The sequence below is a fragment of the Ailuropoda melanoleuca genome, chromosome 6 (genome assembly GCF_002007445.2).
Source record: "Ailuropoda melanoleuca isolate Jingjing chromosome 6, ASM200744v2, whole genome shotgun sequence".
Lineage (NCBI taxonomy): Eukaryota > Metazoa > Chordata > Mammalia > Carnivora > Ursidae > Ailuropoda > Ailuropoda melanoleuca.
Window position 1 is genome coordinate 13,639,889 of NC_048223.1, and position 21,084 is coordinate 13,660,972.

Here is a 21,084-nt window from a genome sequence, read left to right on the forward strand (position 1 = left end):
TTTAGGGGCAATGGGTTCTAGTACCTGTGGAACAGCCAGTGGACGTGAGCACTGGGCAGCCAGGTCTCCAAGCCCGGAGCCATGTCCAGCCTGGAGAGATCTGGGCAGGAAGCACTGATCCGGGAACCATCAGATTTAGCGAAGAGCTGAAGCTATGGGGCTGGTGTCGTCTTGGGGAGGACAGGTTAGGAGGTCCAAAAGGGCCCTGAGCCACCTGAGACCAGGGGCAAGACCAGGAAGTTCTCGAAGGTGCAAGGAGAGCTCCCTGAGGTGGGGGATGGTCAGTAACATGAGCCGTTCCGTCTGGTCAGGTGAAGTTAGGATAGACTCATTTTGACTACTTCCACACTGAAGTGCTTCCTACTCCCAGAGGGGCGGTTCAGAGGGGGGTCCTCAGACTCTGGCAGGCTGAGGAGCAAAGCAGGAATGAAGGAGCAGGGAGTGGAGAGAAGACCCCACAGGAGGCTGGCAGAGAAGGGGAGACGAGCTATAGGCAGCCCTGAGAAAAAGATCTGGGGAGGGGGTGCAGACAGGAAGCGATAGGGCAGCCAGGACTGGAAGGGAGGAGGTGAGGACACAGGTGAGGAGGGGCACTGCCTGAGGAAGAGCAAAGCCTGCAAAGACAGGAGGCCTGGACGGAATGCTAACAGAGAGGCTGGCTGCACAGGAGGGAGGGCTCATTAAGGGGAAGTCCTGCCTGAGCCTTGTTGAGTCTGAGGCCAGGCTGTCTCTGAGAGGGAGAGAAGGGGGGTGGTGTCAGGGTCTGAGGAGGGTGGGGTGTGTTGTAATGGCCACTGGCCAGGCTTGGAGAGCATTACCAGGAGCCCAGCTGAGGCTGGAGACCCAGCTGCAAAGCAGTGGGTGTCCAGAGCCAGCCAGGCCCAGGTAGAGCCAGGAGGTGGGGACCAAAGGCCCAGAAGCCATGGGGTTAAGTCGGGAGTCAGCCAGGCTGGAGTGCGGGCCCTGCAATGGGTCAGGTGCTGTCCTTGGCCCTGGGAGTGGGACGAAGACAAGAACTGTGGAGTTGGAGATGGACATTGAACAAAAGTAGGCAGACAGCAGGGTCCAGAGGGCTCCTTGTGGTCAGACAGCACCTCCGGGGGTTCTGATGTGGAAAGGATCCAGAAGCTTAGGGAGTACCTTAGGGTAGGAGCTGGCCGAGGCATGGACAACTTCCGAAGAATTAAATACCCAGTGGCCCCAGCACCTCTAGAAAGATTAAACATGGTCAGGGCTGCCTTTCCTACAACCCCAACCGTTTTTCCTCCCTAGGGGCCCCCGCGAGAAAACCTAATTTGTTCTTTTTGTTTTAATTGTGGTCAAATACATATAATATAAAATTTGCTGTCTTAATCATTTTTAAGTGTACAACTCGGTGGCACTGATTTGCATTCACAATATTGTACAACCATCATCCCAAACAAAAAGTCTATACGCATGAAGCAGTCACTCCCCATTCTCCTTGGTAACATCTACGGTACTTCCTGTCTGAACTCGTTCTCTCTCGACACTCCACATAAGTGGACTCATCCAGTACGCATCCTTTTGTGTCTGGCTTATACAGCATCATGTTTTCAAGGTTCAGCCATGTTGTAGCGCCTGTCAGAACTTCACTGCTTTTCGTGGATGAGTAATATTTCATCATAGAGATACACTACTTGTGTTTGCCCGTTGGTCTGTGATGGACACTTGCACTGTTTCTGCCTTTGTGTATTGTGAATCACGTTGCCATGAACATAGGTGAACAGGTGTGTGTCTGAGTATCTGTCTTCAGTTGTCTTGGGTATCTTCCTAGGAGTGGAATTACCGGATCGTACGATAATCCTGCTCAGCTCTCAGAGGAACCCCGCACTGTTTTCCACGGCAGCTGCGCCCTTGTACATTTCCGCTAACAGTGCACGAGGCTTCTAAGTTCTCCACATCCTTGCGTCTTTTCTACTACAGCCATCCTGCCGGGTGTAAAGTGGCGTCCGGTGGTTTTGATTTGCACTTCCCTAGTGACTAATGAGGTGGAGCGGCTTTTCGCTGGCCATTTATGTCTCTCTGAAGAAGTGTTTATTCAAGTCCTTCACGCAGGTTAAAATTGCGTTGTTTGCCTTTTTGCTGTTGAGTTGTAGGAGTCCTTTACATATTCTGTATACTTATCCCTTATCAATTTGTAATTTGTGAATATTTTCTCCCATTCTGTAAGTTGTCTTTTCACTTTCTTAATAATGTCCTCTGATGCCCAGAAGTTTTTTATTGCTGTGAAGCCCAATTAATCTGTTTTTTCTTTCGTACCTCATGCTTTTGGTATCATATTGAAGAATCTGTTGCCAAATCCAAGGTCATGGTGATTTTCTCCCGTGTTTACTTTGAGGGGTTTTATTATTTAAGCTCTTTTATTTAAGCCATTGATCCTTTTTGAGTTAATTTTTTTGAAGATTTATTTATTTATTTTGAGAGAAAGAGAATCTTAACAAGACTCCCTGCCAAGCACAGAGCCCAACACTGGACTCGATCCCACAACCCTGAGATCATGAGCCAAAACCAAGAGTCGGATGCTTAACCAACTGAGCCTCCCTGGTGCCCCGAGTTAATTTTTGTATACGGTATGAAGTAGGGTCCAGCTTGATTCTTTTGTATGTGGATATCCAGTTGTCCAACACTATTCTTTCCCCATGGAATAGACTTGTAATCCTTGTCAAAAAAGTCAGCCATAAGCATATAAATTAATTTCTAGACTCTCAATTCTATTCCACTGGCCTATGTGATTCTTAGGTCAGTACGACACTATTTTGATTACTATAGTTTTGTAGTAGTTAAGTTTTGAAATCCAGAAATGTGAGTCCTCCAACTTCGTTCTTCTTTTTTCAAAATTGTTTTGGCTATTCTGGGCACCTTGCAATTTCATACGAAGTTGAGGACGGGCTTTTCCATTTCTACAAAAAAGGCTGTTGAAATTGTATAGGGATTGTGTTAAGTCCGTACATCGCTTTGGGTAGTACTGTCCATGAGAAGGGGCTGCTACAGCCTCCCAGATATCTACCCACCTGGCTGGCCCCAGAGTCTGCTGAGAACAGATGTGTAGCTCTGGGGCCAGTGACTCAGCTGGTCGGCACTACTTGATGTGTCCAGCCCCCTACCAAGTGTAGCCCTCAGCCTAGCCCTTGTGCCTCTGGCCCTCTCCTCCTCCTTCTCTGCCTGGAGGAAAAGCAGCACCAGCTGCCGGTGGCAAGGCACTGGGCTCCCACAACCCTCATCCAGGCCCTGACATAGCACACCCCTCCTGCTCCCCAGGTGACGGTCAAGAGTGGCCTGGACGAGCTGGTGAGCGACCTGCTCCAGGAGGCCCACACTGACCTGGAGAGGGTCCGCGTGATCTGGATCTGGATCTGCCACCACATAGGTAGGACCACCTGTGGTGCCACTGGCTCTAGGACTCCTTGATGCCACTCCCTGCAGGACCCTGTTTCTAGGGGAGACTCTTTGGGATTCACTTGACCACCATATGGTGTGTATGGAGTGAGACGGACAGTGGAGGAGAAGGGTTCCTACATGGCTAGGTGGAATTACCAAGGACTAACCAAGGAGGGTAAAACTCACCATGTATTAACAGTCTCCATGAAGGGTCGTTGGGTGGGGAATCCCCTGTAGCCATCTGCTAACAACCAGTGACCAGACCTAAGGCTCTTTACCCAGCAGCAGCATTCCCTCGTCCTGGCTTCCTGGCAAACCTGCTGCACAGACCTGAGAACCCAGGACAGAAGGTCATCTCCAAGAAGGATGGGGAAGCTTCATAGCTATTGGGAAGTTATTGCAACACCATGGTTTCTTAAAGCACCAGTGCCAAGAAGAGTGGCCTCACCTCTCCCTCTCTCTGTTCCCACACCCATGATCTCAGCCCTGTCTCCAGGCACTCAGAGCAACCTCAGGGGGTCTGGGCCTGTGCACCTGTCCCCAGCTCTGCACAGGACAGCCTTGGGAGTCTGGCCAGGTCAAGCCAGGCCCTACAGGGGTTGCTAGGGGCATGCTGGATACTGCTCCTTGCAGTCAGTGGAAGAGCCAGGTGGTGGGGTGGACTTCTAGCATTTTCCCTGTGACCTAACAACCAGTGGGGGGCTCTCCTGATCTGCTGCCCCTGGGCTTTTCCTTTGTCCTCCCAGAGCAGCAGTGAGGGATGCAGCTTAGAGGATGAACTCACCTGACACAGGTAGGGTATCTGACCACAGGGCCCGAGAGGCCATTTCCTCCCTCCCCAACACCAGCTCCGTTCAGCCTGGGCCTTAACGGGGCAGAATCAGAAAAAGAACGTTAGGTAGGACGTCATTTACTGCCTGCCACCCTCACACATGTTCCCTTTGTACCCTCAGTGGCCACAGCAACTCCTGCCTCTGGGCCTTCCCGCAGGCCTGAGGCTCTCTGTTAGCTAAGGACGGATTGTTCAGCGATAGCTCAGAGCGCCCCCTGTTGGCCAGGGTGAGGCCTTGGGGGTGGGGACCACCGCAGGGACGGGAGAGCAGCCTAAGAGGAGCTGTGTGGTGGGGAGGACAAGGGCAGGGCCCCCACCCCCTGGTGCTGTCTGGGCCCCCTTCCCTTCCAGCCTCTCTTCCAGGCAGCCTGCTCTGCCGATGCTTTGATGCTTCGCTCTTCCTCTTGCCACCAGCACAAGGAGGTGACGTTTCCCAGAGCTCTCCCTGGCTGGGCCCTGGTTCCCTTCAGCCTGCGGTTTTCTCCGGGACCTGAGGGAGGCCTGCCCAAACAGTGTTGAAAGCACAGCGGAGGGCTGGGGCGGTGCTGCAGGCCTCGGACCCCCTCTCCTCTGCACCAGCCTTGGTTACCTCCCGGGACCTGCTTGCTCACAGCCTCCTCTGCCCTCCAGAGTACGACGTCGAGGCTGCCCAGGAGAAGGACCGCCAGGCCTTCAAGCCCACCGACATCCTGCGGACCCAGAAGACCAACTGCGACGGCTACGCTGGACTCTTTGAGAAAATGTGCAGGTACGAGAGGCGTCCCAGGGAAGGCAGGCAGTCCCAGGCCAACCACCAAGACCCCTCCCGCCTCCCCTTCCAAAGCGCTGCGTACCTTTGCCCCCATGCCACACCTGAAACCGGAGTTTGCAAACTCCTCTCTGGAATCCAAGTGAGTCCTGAAAAGGTCAATTTCTCCCTTTTTAACACCAGCGTAATTGACTTTGCACCATCTGCCGGGCTTCACCACGCATTAACATAATGGCAGATGAATGCACAGAGATAATTTGGTTATAAAAGGCCCCTTTTCCACCTTCTCTGATCTCTGCACAGCTGAAGGTTAGAAGAATGGCAGGTCTGAGAACAGTAGGACAGTGGCTGCTGATGCCAAGGGGACTGTGAAAGCCTGTCTTCAGGGCTGGCACCAGGGCCCTCTCTCAGGGGAAACATGATCTCCTACCTGAAAAGATTTGTCAGTTGGAGAAGCTGAATAACTAGGAAGCAGCTTTTCTCTTGGAGGTTTTGGGCTCCATTTTCATTGCTCTGGGAATGAGCTCCTGGCCATGTTCCCCAGTGGGTGACAGCAGGTAAGGAAACCACTTGTGTGCGGAGGCCCCTTTGTGGCTCTAGGTGACCTCGAGACAGACTCCAGGCCGGCGGAGGCCCGCCGACCCCACAGCTTCCCATGCCCACTCTCTGAGGTCGGCTAGGTTCCCCGGGAAACAGTCAGGCAGCCGGGGAAGCCACTGAAGAGCCTTGTCCCCAGGGAGATGGATAGGCTCTGCCCACCGTCTCTGCCGGCCTCTGGGTCTTCGTGGCACCCGTGTCAGCCCACCAGGACTCAGGTGGCGATTCATCAAACTAAGTGCAGCAACAGGCACTCAGGAGTCCGCACACGGGCCGTTGTGACGTGTCGGTGCACAGGCAGCACAAGACATCTGTTCCTACAGACGTGTAGCCCATTCCTGGCCTAACGCCCCGTTGTCGGGCCCTCCCACCCCCCAATACCACCAGCAAGCGTCGACATGTGCCCGCTCCCAGCCTCCTGCTTGCCCCCTGCTCTTCACATCCCCCACCTCCACGCCCCACCCCTGAGACCACCGTCCCAGAGGCAACCAGGACATGTCAGGCTGCAACAACGCTAGTCCCTCTGCAGCGCATCTGCTCCACCAGCACGGGCCGTGCCTCCCACCCCTCACGTTCCTACCCCCGCTCCAGACCCAGGCACACCAACATGCCTGGGGGCCTCTCCAGGAACCGGGATCCTCACTGGCCCTCTGCCCAAACTCCCTAGGCCCTGGATTCCTTTACAAGACCACAGACTCACATTGTCCTGTAAAGTCCTCCAAAATCTGACCTCCAGCACCCTTCCAGCCCTGCACCCTGTGGCACTGCCCACACTTCCGTGTCCTCAAGCTCACTCCGCTCCCTTCTCTCTAATGCTCCTTCTGGCCCCACTCCTGAATGGCTCCCCCTCCCCCACTTCCCCTCCCTTGATGTCATCAGCACACTGTATACACGGGCTCCTGGCTTGCCTTATGCTTTTATTTAATAACTTTTCCAAATTAAAAAAAAAATACTTCTTAATTATAGATAATTTATAAAATGCACAGAAACAAAAAGAAGAAAATTAGGTCACTCTGACCACTTAGAGATAACACTTAACATTTTGTCACCTTCCTTCCCAGACTTTGTTCTATCATACACGTGTTACCTGTGCTCATTTTTCCTTATATATCTTGTGGGTCTAATATGTCTTTTATGTGTCTTCAGCCATCTCTCTGTTTCTGCTTCTCCTGTGAACACGCATCTCAGAATCCTACACACCATAGGCCCATGATGACAGGAAATAACAAGATATTCCCAGCAGATTTGTATGAAATGGGCCTTCCTCTCTTTTTAAATCATGGACAAACCCTCAGTCTGTTTTCAGCTCTATTTGTGCCTGGCATCTTTCAGAGTGTAATTTTCATCTTAGTTGGCCAACTTGATTTTTCAGTCATAGGATTTTTCAGTCATAGGCTACATCCTTCCTTATCCAGTATAAGCCTTCCAAGCATGGTGCAGCAGGGTGCCAGACTGAAAGCCAGAGAGATGTTTGCAGTCCTCAGCTCCCCCATCCTTAATTTCCAGTCTTTGATTTACCACTTGTTAATTCTGTTCCTTTGGAAAGACACAGAACTTCTCAGAGCCTTGGTTTTCCCATCTGTACATGGGGACCATAGTGCCTGCTGGCCATGCTAGGGCTAAGTGAGAACATGCAGTTTGGAACTGACTCACCTGACTTTGGGATTGCTGGGTTTGTTTGGGTTTTTTTAACCTTGCCTGTCTTTCTTGAGTATGGGAAAACTATTGCTCTGTGGAACTTTCCTGCAGACGTACATAGACTCAGAAAATTGACACTTGCCTTGAGTGAACCTGTCAGGTTTTTGGCCTGATCCAGACGCTTAACAATGGCCCTCTTCTGGCCTGCAGCTGCTCATTAAAACACATCCCAACATTTTGCATCATTTAAAGCTAGGTTCTAACCTGGCAGTTAGCATGTGAAAAACTCTGTACGCTTCTCAGTTAACGGTAGCTCACGGTTCCCTGGATCCCTTTAACTTTGGCTTTAAAGATCAGTAACCTCGCCCATGCATCACTTTCCTAATTCCCCTATATTCCAAATAATTGCCAAAGGTTTGGTAAATTCATTAGCTGAGTCCTTAATAACAGAAGACATGTAATCCACACTTGCTGATTTATCCCGGCTCGGTTGTCAGGGTGGCCTCTTAGCAAGAGTAGTACCCACACGGCCACTGTTACTTCCGCCCGTCCATTCTGCCTCCTTGCAAGGGGCTCATTAAAGACTGATTGAATAAAGTAATTCGGTGGGGAACTCAGATATTTTTGCAACATCCTTCCATTTTCTCATTGTCTTTCCCGAGTAATGGATGTGAGTTTTTTTGTTTTTTTTTTTTTGTTTGTTTGTTAGTGCTATTGTTTATAACTGCCGGTCTGGTTTCTTTCGGACTTCCCATCATCCAGGGTCAATGACCCTTCTTTGCCTCAGCCTTCACAAATTCTGCTTAACCTCCTTGCAGGGACCAAGCTTCATTTCCCAGAATCCTGCCACCAAGTCAGCCTCCAGTACAACCGCTCCCCTGTTATCCCCACTCTGGCACCACCAGCTAGCAGAGTTTCCAGAGACATTGGGGGAAGCCAGAAGCTTATTACCAGTTTGAGGCTTTGATGCTGAGGAGACTGGTTTCCCCAATCGAATGTCAGCCTGTTCTCCATCCGTCCTCCCGCTGTCACAGACAGCAAGAGCAGGAGCAAGCTTCTGTTCAGCATGATGTCCCAGACGATCCCAACACAGCAGTTGGTTCCAAAGGCCCCAAAGGCTGGGGAGTGACCATCTCACCCTCTAGGGAGAGGCTGATACCCTGGATAACCTGAAGTTATCCCCAGATCTGACTTTGTCATATCAAGCCTCTGAAAAGGACATCTGAATTCCCCCGCCCTTGTATATACGCCAAAGGCTAGTGCTTGCAGAGATGAATGATGTCACTAGAACAACCATCCTTTAATTTTCCTCCACCCATACATTTATAAAAGAAAACATGTCTTTGCATACGAAAGGGCTGGGGCTGTACAAAGCCCCCTGAACTGTGTGCGGCAGATACAGGGCCTCAGAGTGAGAATAATTACTGCCATGAGAGTTACTGACCTCACCATTAAGGGTGTTGCAAGAAAAAGGAAAGGGGACCGTACAGCAGAAACGGAGGCACCGTCAGATTTACAAGAAATCAGCTATGTAAATTGTGAAACATAAACCATGGTTATGCTTGTCCTACAGCAGTATAGAAATCATAAAATCTGGGGGACACCTGGGTGGCTCAGTTGGTTGAGCGACCGACTATTGGTTTTGGCTCAGGTCATGATCTCAGGGCTATGAGATCAAGCCCCACCCTCAGTGAGGAACCAGCTCCAGATTCTCTCTCTCCCTCTCCCTCTGCCCTTCTCCCACCCCAGCTCATGCGCTCTAAATACATAAATAAATAAATAAAATCTTTTAAAAAAAGAAATAGAGAAAAACCACAATATTTTCATCAAGTACAAAAAAAAAGAGCATGCTTCTTTGCATCTCGCATTGGCTGCGTCCCTCCCTCCCTCTCTTATTTTCTACGTGGCTCACACACCCTGGAGAGGTGATGGGGGTTGGGCGGGCACACTACGGTGAGAACCTGATGCCTGCAGGGCACGCTGCCCACCCCAGACAGCACAGCCACCCTGCTGGGGCCTGGCAGTGGTGTGGCTAACACAGTATTACACGGTTCCCATGGCAGGGCCCGGACCATGTCTGTATACAGTAATAGTCACACCCCGGATCCGCCACCTCCTCCATTGAGACCACTGGTGTTGGCAGTTGAAAAACTACCAAAAGTAGAAAGGAAGATACTGCAGCCTGAGGTTGCTGGATAGATGTCCTGGGATGATTCTGGGGGCTCTAGAATGTCTGGTCAGATCTCATTAGGAGGTGGAAACATTTCTCATCTTCTCATCATCTGCCCCTTCTTCAGTGCTTTCCTAGATCTTTCCAGGTAATTCCTCTTCCTTTGGGTCCCCTAAAAGGGCTGTGTGCCTCACTAGCATTTTAATGATGGTTCACCTATTTGCCTCCCTTGCAATGATGAGCACACCTAGGGCAGCCAGTGAACTTTCCATTCAGAACATTGTAGTAGGCTAGTGTATTTACTGTATGATAGGATAGGATATGTGATATTATTCCCTGGTGCCCGGTACAGTGCTTTGCCCAAAAGTCAGTGATCTTTCGACGACATGAAATGGTTGTGGGTCATCCTGACTAGCAACCGGCAGCTGGAATTACTAGTCCCACAATTTTGCATGAGAATTATGGATTATTAACAATAATGCTTCACACTATGACTTCTTTGTCCAATTCATCTTGCACATTGCTGCCGGGTAGTAAAATATCCTCATATCATGGTCAAGCATGGCCTAAGCTCACAGCTAAGTTTCTTTGTTCATCTTTATTCTGCCCCAGGCATTCCCCATGGCCTTCCCCAGCTTCCCTTCAACCTGTCATAGAATCAACTCCCTGAGATCATTTAATGCCAACCTGTCTTTTTGCCCATGATGGGCCTGGCAAGGTCACCCTGGAGGTGACCGTAGAGCTGAGACTGAGCCCAGATCCCCTGACTTGGCCCAGTGACCACCCATTGAGCCACCCATTTCTGCATCCTTCTGCTCTTCCCAGGCTTGGGCTCGGGCTCTCACTGCTGCTCCCCCACTTGTTTCTCAAAGCCTACCTCCACCCCTCGATGGGAGGGTGCAGCGCTCCCCTTCCTTCCTGGACTACAGGGCGCTGTAAGCCGAGGCCGGGCCTCAGTGGGCAGCAAGTCCAGAGGCCACAGCTCCCCTCGTCAGCTCACCTTACCGCGGAATTGTTCCCGGGACTGAACATCCCTCCACACGTGCCTGGAAATGGATGCACACAGACGTTTCTGGCAAGAAAGGAAAATAACTCACCGAAGAATGTAATTTCAAGTAGTATTTATGGCTTTTTTCCAATTCTAAAAGTAACACATAATCATTACTGAAAATTTAGAACATCTAGAGAAGTTTAAAGAAGAAAATTGCAATCGCCCATAATCGCATTACTAGACCAGGTGCAGGCAGCCTGTCTCACTCCGCTCTCCTCCTCTGCCTTTCGCCCTGCACACACACACACACACACACACACACACACACACACACACACTCTCTCTCTCTCTCTCTCTCTCTCTCAGACGCTGTGCCGACGGCAGGGCTTCATAGGCTTTTGTTAGTTCATATTGTGTCAGGAGTGTGTCTTACCTCACACTTGTTCTCACTCACTCTGAGTAGGCGGAGTGCCACCCCCTAGGGAAGCCCCCCAGTCCGCACCTCCATCCCACCCTTCTGGCCTTGCTCTCGCCCCTCCCCCTCTGCCACCTGTTTTCTCTAAGACTGTAAACACATTCAATTCCAACCCCCAGAAGCATCCCCTCACCCCGTCTGCAGCTAATGAGGCAGGGGGCTCTCTAGGCATGCCCACTGCACTTTCTCTCCCTAACTCCCCCACCCCTCAGCCCCCCCACCCTCACCCCAACTGCCCTTCTGCTCCAGGAATAGGCTTTGGCCTTTATCAGCAGAAAAACCTGACGTCAAAATCCCATCCCTCTTGCTCTCTGCCCCCATTCCCCAAGTGCTCCTGAAATCCTTCCCAGAGGGCCTCGCAGGTCTGTTCTGATGGCATGTCTCAGACTGCCCGGGAGGCCTGACCCTCCTTCTGTGAAGCTGCATGTGGAAGGGCAGGCCTGCACCCCGTGGAGGAGGGAAGCTTGGGCAGACATGGGAACAGGACACTGTTCGGGTGAAGCAGGGTAGAACATGGGAACATGCAGGCCCCCCACTTTGCTTCACTGTTTCTCTCAACAAATGATAAGTAATATTTAATCCATTTTCTAATGGTTAATTAAACATACTTTTTGGGGGTGCCTGGGTGGCTCAGTCGGTTGAGTGTCTGACCTGATTTCGGCTCAGGTCATGATCTCAGAGTTGTGAGATTGAGCCCCGCCAGCGTGGAGCCTCCTTGAGATTCTTGCTCTCTCTCGCTCTCTCACTCTCCCCCATCCCCCCGCTTGCTTGTAGGCATGCGTTCTCTCACTCTCCAAAAAAAACAGAAAGATTCAGAAACAAAAGTTTTTATAGGGAAAATTTCCGTGTTCCTATAATGAATGTGAAGCCATTTTCCCCATTAGCCTGAGAGGCTCCATGGCCCTCTTGTTGAGAGCACTGGAGTCTGCAGGCCTGGTCCACAGAAGGCCCCCGGCCACCAGAGGCCACCAGGCCCGGCTCAGAGCCAGAGTACAGAACTGGTGCATCTGAGGCGAGCGCAGAGTCAGCAGGGCAGCTGTGTGATACTCAGAGAAGCCCCACTGAAGGGGCCGCCATGAACATCCTGGACAGCACTACTATACCAAGCTGCCGGAAGTGAAAGGAAAGTCTCTTAAACAAGGAACGCCTTTTTCTAATTCACACAAAGACCCCCAGGAAAGCTAGCGCAGGGAGTCCTGTGGGTCAGAATAGCAGTCCAACCTGTTAACTGCCATGGTGAGGGCAGCGCAGCTGAAGGGGAAGGCCAGCTGGTCATGGAAGGCCTCTCGGGGCTCTTGCTTTGGCCTTGGGGTGGTGCCTCAGGGTTTTGGCTACCAAGGCCCACATTGTAGCTTGCCCACGATTTCTGTGGTCCCCATAGGTGACCATCATCCATCCCCCACTGTCCAGGCCACAGAGAGTGGTGCCAGCGTGGTCATAAGCAGTGGGGGAGCACACTGTCGAGAGGGCCAAAGAACTCAGGCTGACTGGTCAACATTTCCACCCCTCAAAGGACACCTACAGGGGACGCTGACTGTGGCCAGGGCAGTCAGTCAGCCCATGACCTGAATGCACTCTGGTGGCGCTGGCAGGCAGACCTGCCCGGCTCAGGGCTGGACACACTGGCTGGCCCACCCCAGCTGTCCCCACACAGATGTCTGAGAGCAGGACATCATGGAGAGAGTGGGGCTTGGCTTTCTTCTGCACCCTCACGTCCAGCACCCCTCCCTGACACCCCGCCCGTGTCACCTAGACCCAGCTCCTCAGCCACGTGGTTCGGGCTGCTCTGGTTCTTTGAGAACGTCATCCTTCCCAGGTTTCCACGTTCTTGGGGTGATCCTCGCCTTGCACCCACTGTCCTCCTGAGCGGCTGCAGGCAGAGCACTCAGGAGAGTTCTGTCTGGGGAAAGACGTTTCAGAAGTGATTTGCTTGGTCTCCAGGGAGGAGCAGGCAGTGGGGACTGAAGCCAGTCTGTGTTAGCAGGGCCAGCCAGCCCTGTGTCCCCCGGCCCCCTGGCCCTGGAAATAACAATCCTCAGGCTGTCTGTATGGGACTGTGGGAAAAGCAGGGAAGAGGAAAGACGCAGAGGGACTGACAGACAGCAGACATGCCTGAGGCCTGGGGCTATAGACAGACTTGCGGGGGTCAGGCAGCCCCAGCAGGAGCCACCCCTCAGAACCCCTGTCCTGCCCCCAGGATCGCCGGAGTGCAGTGCATGACGGTGCCCGGCTACTCCAAGGGCTTTGGCTACCAGACGGGGCAGAGCTTCTCTGGGGAGTTTGACCACGCCTGGAACGCCGTGTACCTGGAGGGGAGATGGCACCTGGTGGACAGCACCTGGGGCAGTGGCCTGGTGGATTCTACCACTTCCAAATTCACCTTCCTGTAAGTACAAATCTCACTTCTCTTGGGGGTCCGGCTGGTGGAAATGAGGGAAGCACGAGGTTGAAGGAAGCAGCAGGTAGAGAAGGCCAGGTGGGAGGCCAGGGAGGGCCAGGGTGGCCTCTCCTTGCTGCTGGCCACTCCCGCCCTTCCTCCAGCTCTGAAATGAGCTAGCTCCAAGCCAATAGGAAGGGCCCAGACCTTTTTGTCACTTCACCCTCCACTGACTAAATCCCTCCTCTGGCTCCCCGTTACTCCCTGCGCCCAAGTGCTGAAAGCCCAGCCTTTTCCCACAGGCCATACAAGAGAGGAAGGCAGAGCTGAGAAGCCACTTCCACGTCTGTAGATTCCCTCCAGGCCTTTGACTCACTGGCTATATTGCAACACAGGGACGCCAGAAGTCTCCTCCTGGTGTCTGCTTTCCCCAGACATCAGGGCTCCTCCCCTACCTCTCTGGGCCAAATGCAGCCACGTCACATCTCTGAGGAAGGGGTTATGGTTTGTAGGAAGGGGGGCTGTGGGAGCAGAGTCACTGTGAGCCACGGTGGGGCGGGGTGCTGGGGTGCAGGGCGCTGGCATGTTCTGTTCTCCAAGGCTCTGGCAACTATGTTCTTAACCTAAAGCCATGACATTCATCCTGGATCATAACATCTCTCGACAACTCAGATTCCTTTTTATCCAAAAAAATGAGAGCCTTGTCTCTGATTTTTGCAGTTTAAATCTCGACAGGCCTGCACACAGGCCCAATACAAGCTAAGAGCGAAGCATTAGCTCAGAAGAGTCTCCCTGTTCTTTTCTGGATCCCCATCACTAACTCTAGAGAGCCGTGTCTCATTGGCCCCAGGGACCACAGGAGGGCTGCTCACCCAGGACTCTCCCTGCCTGCCGTCCCTCCACACTGCTGGCTGGCACCTGGTCCATGGGTTCTCTGCTGGGCTTTGAGAGTAGGGGGAGCCCATTGCCCACCTGGACGCAGCTCTATGTGGAGTATGGCCTTCTCTTAAGAAGGGCTGCAGATCCTGCCATGGCCCCTGTTTCTGGAAGCAGCCACTGAGGGGCCACCTGCCGTGCCCATGTTAAGACAGGAGATAGTGCCTCTCCCCATGGGGTTGTCAGCAGGACCTGTCCTGTGGAGGAGCAAAAGAAGGCCCCAAAGATCCCCCTGTGAGCCCCCACCGCCTTCTCTACAGAGCTGAGGCCTACTCACCCCGCATGGCTACTGACCAGCTTCCCCCCATCTCTAGCTACAATGAATTCTACTTCCTCACGCACCCCGCACTGTTCATCGAGGACCACTTCCCAGACAACAAGAACTGGCAACTGCTGAAACCCCCTCAGTCCTTGAAGCAGTTTGAGAGCAACATGTATCACAAGAGTGAATTCTACAACAAGGGGATGCTGAGCGCCCACCCGGAGACTTCTGTGATCAAAACAGGTAAGCCCGGGGCAGGCGGCCGGCATGCTAGCGGCAGGGGCAGAGCAGCCCGCTCTGCACCTCGAGGCGTCGGGCCCCCAGCGGACGGACCTGCCAGGGCCCAGCCGGGCCCGTGAGCATGTGAGCTACGTGCATGTGCTACTAAGGCAGCCAAGGCCACTGGGCCATCAGGGCAGGAGGCAGCCGTAGTCACACTTGCAGGGACAGACCCCTGCTCACAGCAGCATAAACCAGAAAGGGGATGCATAGGAAGTCCTTGGGTTTCCTGAGGCCCTGAGGACTCTATTTACAGCCCAGGCAGCCAGGGAGCCAGGGCTGGAGGGTCCCCAGCTGGGTGAGTCTCTCCCAGTTCCTGCAGCAGGTGACGGACCACTACAGGCCTGGTGGTCCCCATCTCCCAGGTTGGGTCCCTGACAGACTTCACGAGCTTGCCGTGTTCTCCCAAACTCCTGGCAAAGAGGACATGTTGGCCCAGCCAAGCTGGGCTCTGTGTGTCAGTAGTCTAACCAGCTAGTGGGAGAGCCATGGGGTCTCCCAGGACAGAGGACTGGGGGAGACTTTATTAGGGAATGGCTGCTGGCTGGGTCCTAGGAGCTGGAAGAGAACAGGCATCACCATACACAGGGACAGACGTGCACTGGAAGGACGCAGCAAGCCCTCCAGCGTCTGAACTCAAGTACCGCCAGACCAGGGCCGGCTCCAGAGGCACAGCCTGCCTTCCTCCATTCCCCTCCCCCACCAGGTCAGATACCTGTTGACTCTGCCGGCTTCCCTCCTGGAGGCAGAGTCCAGCCTTTTCCAACCAACATCCCTGGGAGTGGGAAGGGCAGGACACGTAGCTGAGCTGTCCCCATGGCTGGCCTGGACTGACCTTTGCTCCCCACATCCCCACAGGGGCCACAGGCACCCAGCCAGGTGTGTTTGTGCAGTCTGAGGCTGATGGGGGGCCAGCTGTGTGGGAGAGGGTACAGTTCTGTGGTCACAAGCCTTGCAGGGCTGACTGTGGGGGACTTTGTCTTTTGTGTGTCCAAGGCCCTGGTGCCTGGTCCAGGGCTAGGCACATAACCTGGACACGCTGCGGGGCTCAGCACAGCCTCGTCAGTGCACCTACCCCACACCCACACACACACACTTCAGCGAAGGCCTGTTGGCACCGTCTCTGCTACCAGGGGCCCCTCTACGCCCAGGGGGAGGCCTGAGCTCACGTTGGCTGTTAGCACAGAGGGGTCTGCGGGTGGTCTGCAGGTGAGCCCATCCCACACTGTAGAGTGATGGGGCAGCGGGAACACAGGTGTCCCCAAGTTACTTCCAGCCAACTTGTCCCTTCCACCTCACAATGCTTTCCTTAAGCAGTTTGCTGAGCTCTAGAGTACTTTTTCTTTAAACTACAAATCCCTGCAGGCTTCTGCTGCTAAAAGGACAGCGTGAGGCTGTGGTCTTTGAGAACGGGTTTCCTGTGCTCCTATCAGATGGGGAGCCTGACCTGTGTGTGGGTCACAGAACCACAGGGAAGCATGGACCAGGCCACACCAACATCAAATTAATGCCATGGAGTAGAACTTGCCTTTGCAAGAGACACAGAAATGTAAACACTGGGTTTCTTAATATACAGTAATCTCGAATTTGATTCCATATTCGTGATGCATATTTAAAGAATATTTCTTTGTTGGAGCTAGTTTTGTTAAGAGTGGGGATGGGAAGAGAGCAGAAGAGGGAAAGAGGTGGGTGAAAAGTGGGGAAGGAACAGGACAGGATGTGGGGGTGGGATACCACTGACAGGGGTGAGGGGAGGTGGAGGGAGAGCGGATGCAGGGGAGATCACAGGCTCCCACAGAGTCCCCAGAGTCGCCAGTCTTTCTTGAAAGTCTTCTAGCCGTTCAGCTCACCTTTGCAGAGAATCTGCTGGGCCAGGCACTCTGGTGAGGCCCGGGACACGCACGAAAAGACGCAGGAGGGCAATTCCCCACAGTGCTCACCCCTGCAGGGAAGACAGACATGGCAGAGAACTAATTCAGTACAAGGGTGCTAAGTCTCCTGAAGGAGACGTGGAGCTACAAGAGAGGCTTTCAGGGGCTCTCAACCTCACCTGGGCAGCAGGGTGGAGGGGGAGGCTTCTAGCAGTCAGATGTTATGCTAAGGTCTTATCAGGTTTGGGGGAAAGTGGTGGAGGGAAGGACAGGTGTGAGGGCTGTGGGACATGTGGGAGAATGCCTTGTGGTCCCAAAAAGGAGGGACCAGGCAGGAGGGGACAGGACTCTCACTGGTCTCCAGTTTGATGGTGACCCACACAAGTGAACCCAGGAGCGACTAGGTAGATAACTTCCCAGGGGCCCTTGGGTGGCCCCGTGGAAGTGCTGGGTGCCATTCCACATCAAAGGAGAATTCCGTGGGATCTCACAGCCAGCCCGGAAGCAGGACAGAACAGGACAGGGCCATGAGCAGCTGAAGGCTGAGACAGTTTCTGCCCACTGAGTTGGCTTAGAAGAGGAAGCCAGGGGAGAGGAGAGATTCAACCAAGAGAGACTGGTAACAAGTCTGTTGTTCCTGGGCACTTTCCTTTGGCGGTTACCATGGGACAGATGTCCCATAGTGGCTGGAGGCAGTGGAGGAAGAAGGTAGACAAGACAACACCAAAGCACCAAGCATCCCACCAGTAGTGGAGCAGAGAGGGAAGGAATGGCAGCAGAGGCAATGGGGTGGTGGTGGGCGGGCTGGGTGGGGGTGTGTGGGGGCTGCAAGGGGAGGAGAGTGCGTCCAGGAGGCCACGCCAGCAGCCCGGAGGCTCTGAGGAACTCACCCACTGAAGTCTTTGGAGAGTGGGGACAGAGGCCAGATGAGAGTTACAGGAGAGTTACACGGCAATGGGGAGGGGTTCCCTGCCAAGGGAAGGCAGGGAAAGGTTTCCAGAAGAGGAAGCCCGTGAAGAAGCAGAGGGGAGCCAGCAGTGAGCTCCCATCCTTTCCGGCTGCCTGTGGGATTCTCACCAGCTGGTTGGGAGCAAGCACTGAATGCAGGAGCAGAGCATCCTGGAGTCGGGGCCTTGGGGCAGATTAGAGGGGAAGTCTTGGAGGTACTCATTCTAGAGCCCAGGCATGGCCTCCCCAGCAAGAGCATTGGACCTCAGACTGGGGAAAGGTTATTAGTGAGCGTGGCTCTGACAGTAGTCTGTCTTCCTCCTTTGCACTCCTGTGTGAACCCCAGCGGGGCTGGGGAAGTTGCTGGGACAAGGTGCAGGTGTGGGGCTTCCAAGAAGAAGGGGATTGAGGCTCTGCAAGGAGCCACTGCCCCTCCCCGTGGTCCTGCGAGGCAGGGAGAACCAGGTAGGGGAGTGCTCATGGGCCGTAGAGCCAGAGAAGTGACCCTGAAAAACAGTGACCAGGACAGAGGAAGATAAAACTGGGGGGCATGGGAGAGGCAGAGAGTGGATGCAAGAGGCAGAGACAGGCCAAGCCATGCCCAAGTGAGAGTCGTGGGGCTGGGACAGCAGGCAGTGAGGAGGGCCAAGCCATGTCCAAGTGAGAGTCGTGGGGCTGGGGCAGCGGGCAGTGAGGAGGCAGCCCGCCCCTCGAGCTCCGCCTCCAGCGATGAAGCCCTTCCAGCCAGGTTTCAAGGGCCTGTGTTCGCCTGACAGCTGCTGACGCTGTAAAGAACAGATGCTGGAGGGAGTGGTGTGACGCAAGATTTAAGACTGGAAAGAGACAGAGGGTGCCTCTCCAACCAGTCATGGGCCCGCCTTGCCCCTGCCCTCCCCCTGCTCCGGAATCAGGCTAAGCCTCGGTGCAGCCCTCACCTGAAGAGAATCGCTTGGGTGAGGCAAGCACATACAGCTGGGGCAGATTTTCTCTTAAGACCCTCAGCTCTCAGCTCGTGCTAAGAGAACCACCGCAGCGGGGAGGGGAGCCCCTCCAGCGGTGTGCCACAGCGGCTCACATCATGTTCGCTGACCTCACCTTGAGCGCTTAAAACCCATCGTGCCAAGGGCATTCACACCATCGAAATGGGCAGCTGCTAGAGTCAGGGCTTCCTCCCCAGGGAGCCCGCCGTGAAGCACCTAGCAGCACGTCAGCACATCCTGGAGCCATACCCGCTGACCCTGGCTCTCTCTCCACAGTGAACGGGAAGGCCACCGTCGCCGTCGAGAGCCGCGCCCCGACGCTGTTCATGTTCATGCTCAACGGCAAGCAGGAGCATGGGCTGCTGAGCCTCAGGAAGGACGGGATGAAGCTGGACATATACCCCCCAACGGTGGGCACCCACAAGCTGCAGATCTTCGCCAAAGGCAACTCGGACGTCTACAGCTCGGTGCTGGAGTACACGGTCAAGTGCAACTACGTGGACGTCGGTGTCCGGCTGCCAGCGGAGCTGCACCAGCCCGTGGGCCCCAGCTGGTTCTCGGAGCAGATGGGCATCGTGAAGCCCTCCCACCCCGACCCCATCATCCACACGAGCGACGGCCGCTGCTCCGTCAGCTTCGGCGTGGAGGAGGGCGTCAGCGTGCTGGCTTCCCTGCACGGGGACGAAGGCCCCATCACCGAGGAGACGCAGCGGCGCTACATCTTCCAGCTGCACCGGGAGAAGCGGGCGGAGCTAAAGGTCCAGCTGCCCCAGGCGGGCAAGTTTGCGCTCAAGATCTTTGTCAAGAAGAGGCTGGAGCCGGGCAATTACGTCTTCGTCTTCAATTACCTCCTGTGCTGCCCCAACACCAAGGTGAGCTGGCCCATGTTCCCCGAGAGCTTCGGCAACTGGGGGCAGGACAATGAGCTGCTGGAGCCTCTGTCGGGCGTGCTTCCCGCCAACCGGAATGTCCCGTTCAAACTGAAGCTACACGGTATTGCCAAAGCCCTGGTGAAGGGGCAGGACACGTGGCCCCTGACCCTGAATGGAGAGGGCTACTGGGAGGGCAGCTGCAGCACGGCCGGCTGCCGCGAGATCTACGTCATGGTGCTGGAGAACGCCAACCACAGCTTCTACTCCTACATCCTGAAGTACAAAGTGAACGCCCAGTGAGGGCTGGCGCCGCGGCCGCCCCTCCCAGAGGGCCGAGGCCAGACCTGCCCAGGGGGGCCCAGCGCAAGTGCAGAGAGCCCTGGACACCACCCGGTCTGCATGAAATCACTTCGAGGCCTCTGCCTCAGTCTCTCCGCTCTGCCACGGAAGCGGGCATGTTTGTGTCCCCATGGCTTCACCCGGTTGTGGCCGTGGCCGAGGGGACTGAGGCAAGGGCCCTGTAGAAGAAAAAGGTGCTATGTAAATCCAAGGTATCGTCAACTGTACACCACTGCCCAGATGCCCCCTTCTCGTGTTAATGCTGTTGTTGTTTGCATAGGGCTGATGTGGGAAAGCAGGGAGGTTGCCCAGGCAGAAAGCTTTTCACGTGATCGTGAGAGAATTCTCCTCTGTGCCCAAGAGGGACCTGATGTGCAAGGCTGAGTCGTCCTGAATCGCAGAGCCCTTTCAGCCCTATCAGTGTTTCTCACCAATTCTGGACCCCAGGGAGGGTCGACTACCATTTTTTCCCCAGACCTGACCATCTTCTGCATTCCCGCTGCCTCTTGCTCTTCAAGAGCCCTAGAGAAAAGAAGGTGTGAAGAGGAAGCTAGCCAGACCGCGCTTGCTGGAGGTCCACTGTCCCTGGATATGCTGGGAATGTGGCAATAGAAAAGTCAGGAGGGTGCTCCCAGGGCCCACTCTTGGGTGCCCTGGGTGGAGGGCCAGAGGGTGAGGGACACCCCAGCAGCCCTGCCACCTGAGTCTAAGGGTGTGAGTTCTCCGATTCTGTGCTCTCAGACGGGCCCGCAGAAGTTCAGTCTAGTGAGTCCGTGGCCCTCCGGGCCCTCTCGGAGCCTGGGCTTCAGGCCCTGGCCTGCATTGTCACGGAGAGCTTCAAGAGGCTGCTGGGCCCTTGGGGGGACCTCGTTGATAACCCTAAATAAAGACCTGGGCAGGGAGGCCAGGCAGGGAGTAGTGCAAATACCATAGTGCCAAGGAGACTCATGAAATCACTCTGCCGGCCCCCAAGGGTCCCTACCAGCAAAGCCCACACAGGGGGACCTCCACCTGCTCTGAGAGCCATTTCGGTGCTTGTCCGCATCCCATCTCCCTTCCTGCCTTTCCCTGACACAAGAGACCCCTGGGGTCCTGCCTTCCACCCTGGCTCCAGCCCTAGGAACCTCAGCTGCCCAGCGGCCCTCAGCAGCACCTCAAGCCCGTGTTGCCATGGCAACAGCGGCAAGGCTGGCTCCTTCCTGCAAGGGCAGTGGGAGAGGAAGGGAGGGAGAGGCCCTGCGTGGCCACTGCAGCACCCTCCCAGCACGAGAAGCCCCTGCAGGTGCTCCCTGCCTCCTGGCTTCTCATCTCTGCGGCCCCTCCCGTCTCCATGCCCTCACCCTGAGAGCTGGCACCACCCAGCGCCTCCC

At 54.6% G+C, this 21,084-nt stretch overlaps 1 protein-coding gene across 1 annotated transcript in view; it reads left to right on the plus strand.

The window, feature by feature from the left end:
* KY (kyphoscoliosis peptidase) overlaps positions 1-19,827 on the plus strand; it is a 43,111-nt gene extending 23,284 nt beyond the window's left edge. Inside the window, exons 7-11 of the mRNA XM_002925827.2 lie at positions 3,280-3,388; positions 4,862-4,979; positions 13,048-13,236; positions 14,478-14,668; positions 18,780-19,827. Coding sequence (XP_002925873.1) covers positions 3,280-3,388; positions 4,862-4,979; positions 13,048-13,236; positions 14,478-14,668; positions 18,780-19,675 — 1,503 coding nt within the window. The 3' untranslated portion in view covers positions 19,676-19,827. The remainder of the gene's footprint in view (positions 1-3,279; positions 3,389-4,861; positions 4,980-13,047; positions 13,237-14,477; positions 14,669-18,779) is intronic.
* The last annotated feature ends 1,257 nt before the right edge of the window (positions 19,828-21,084 follow it).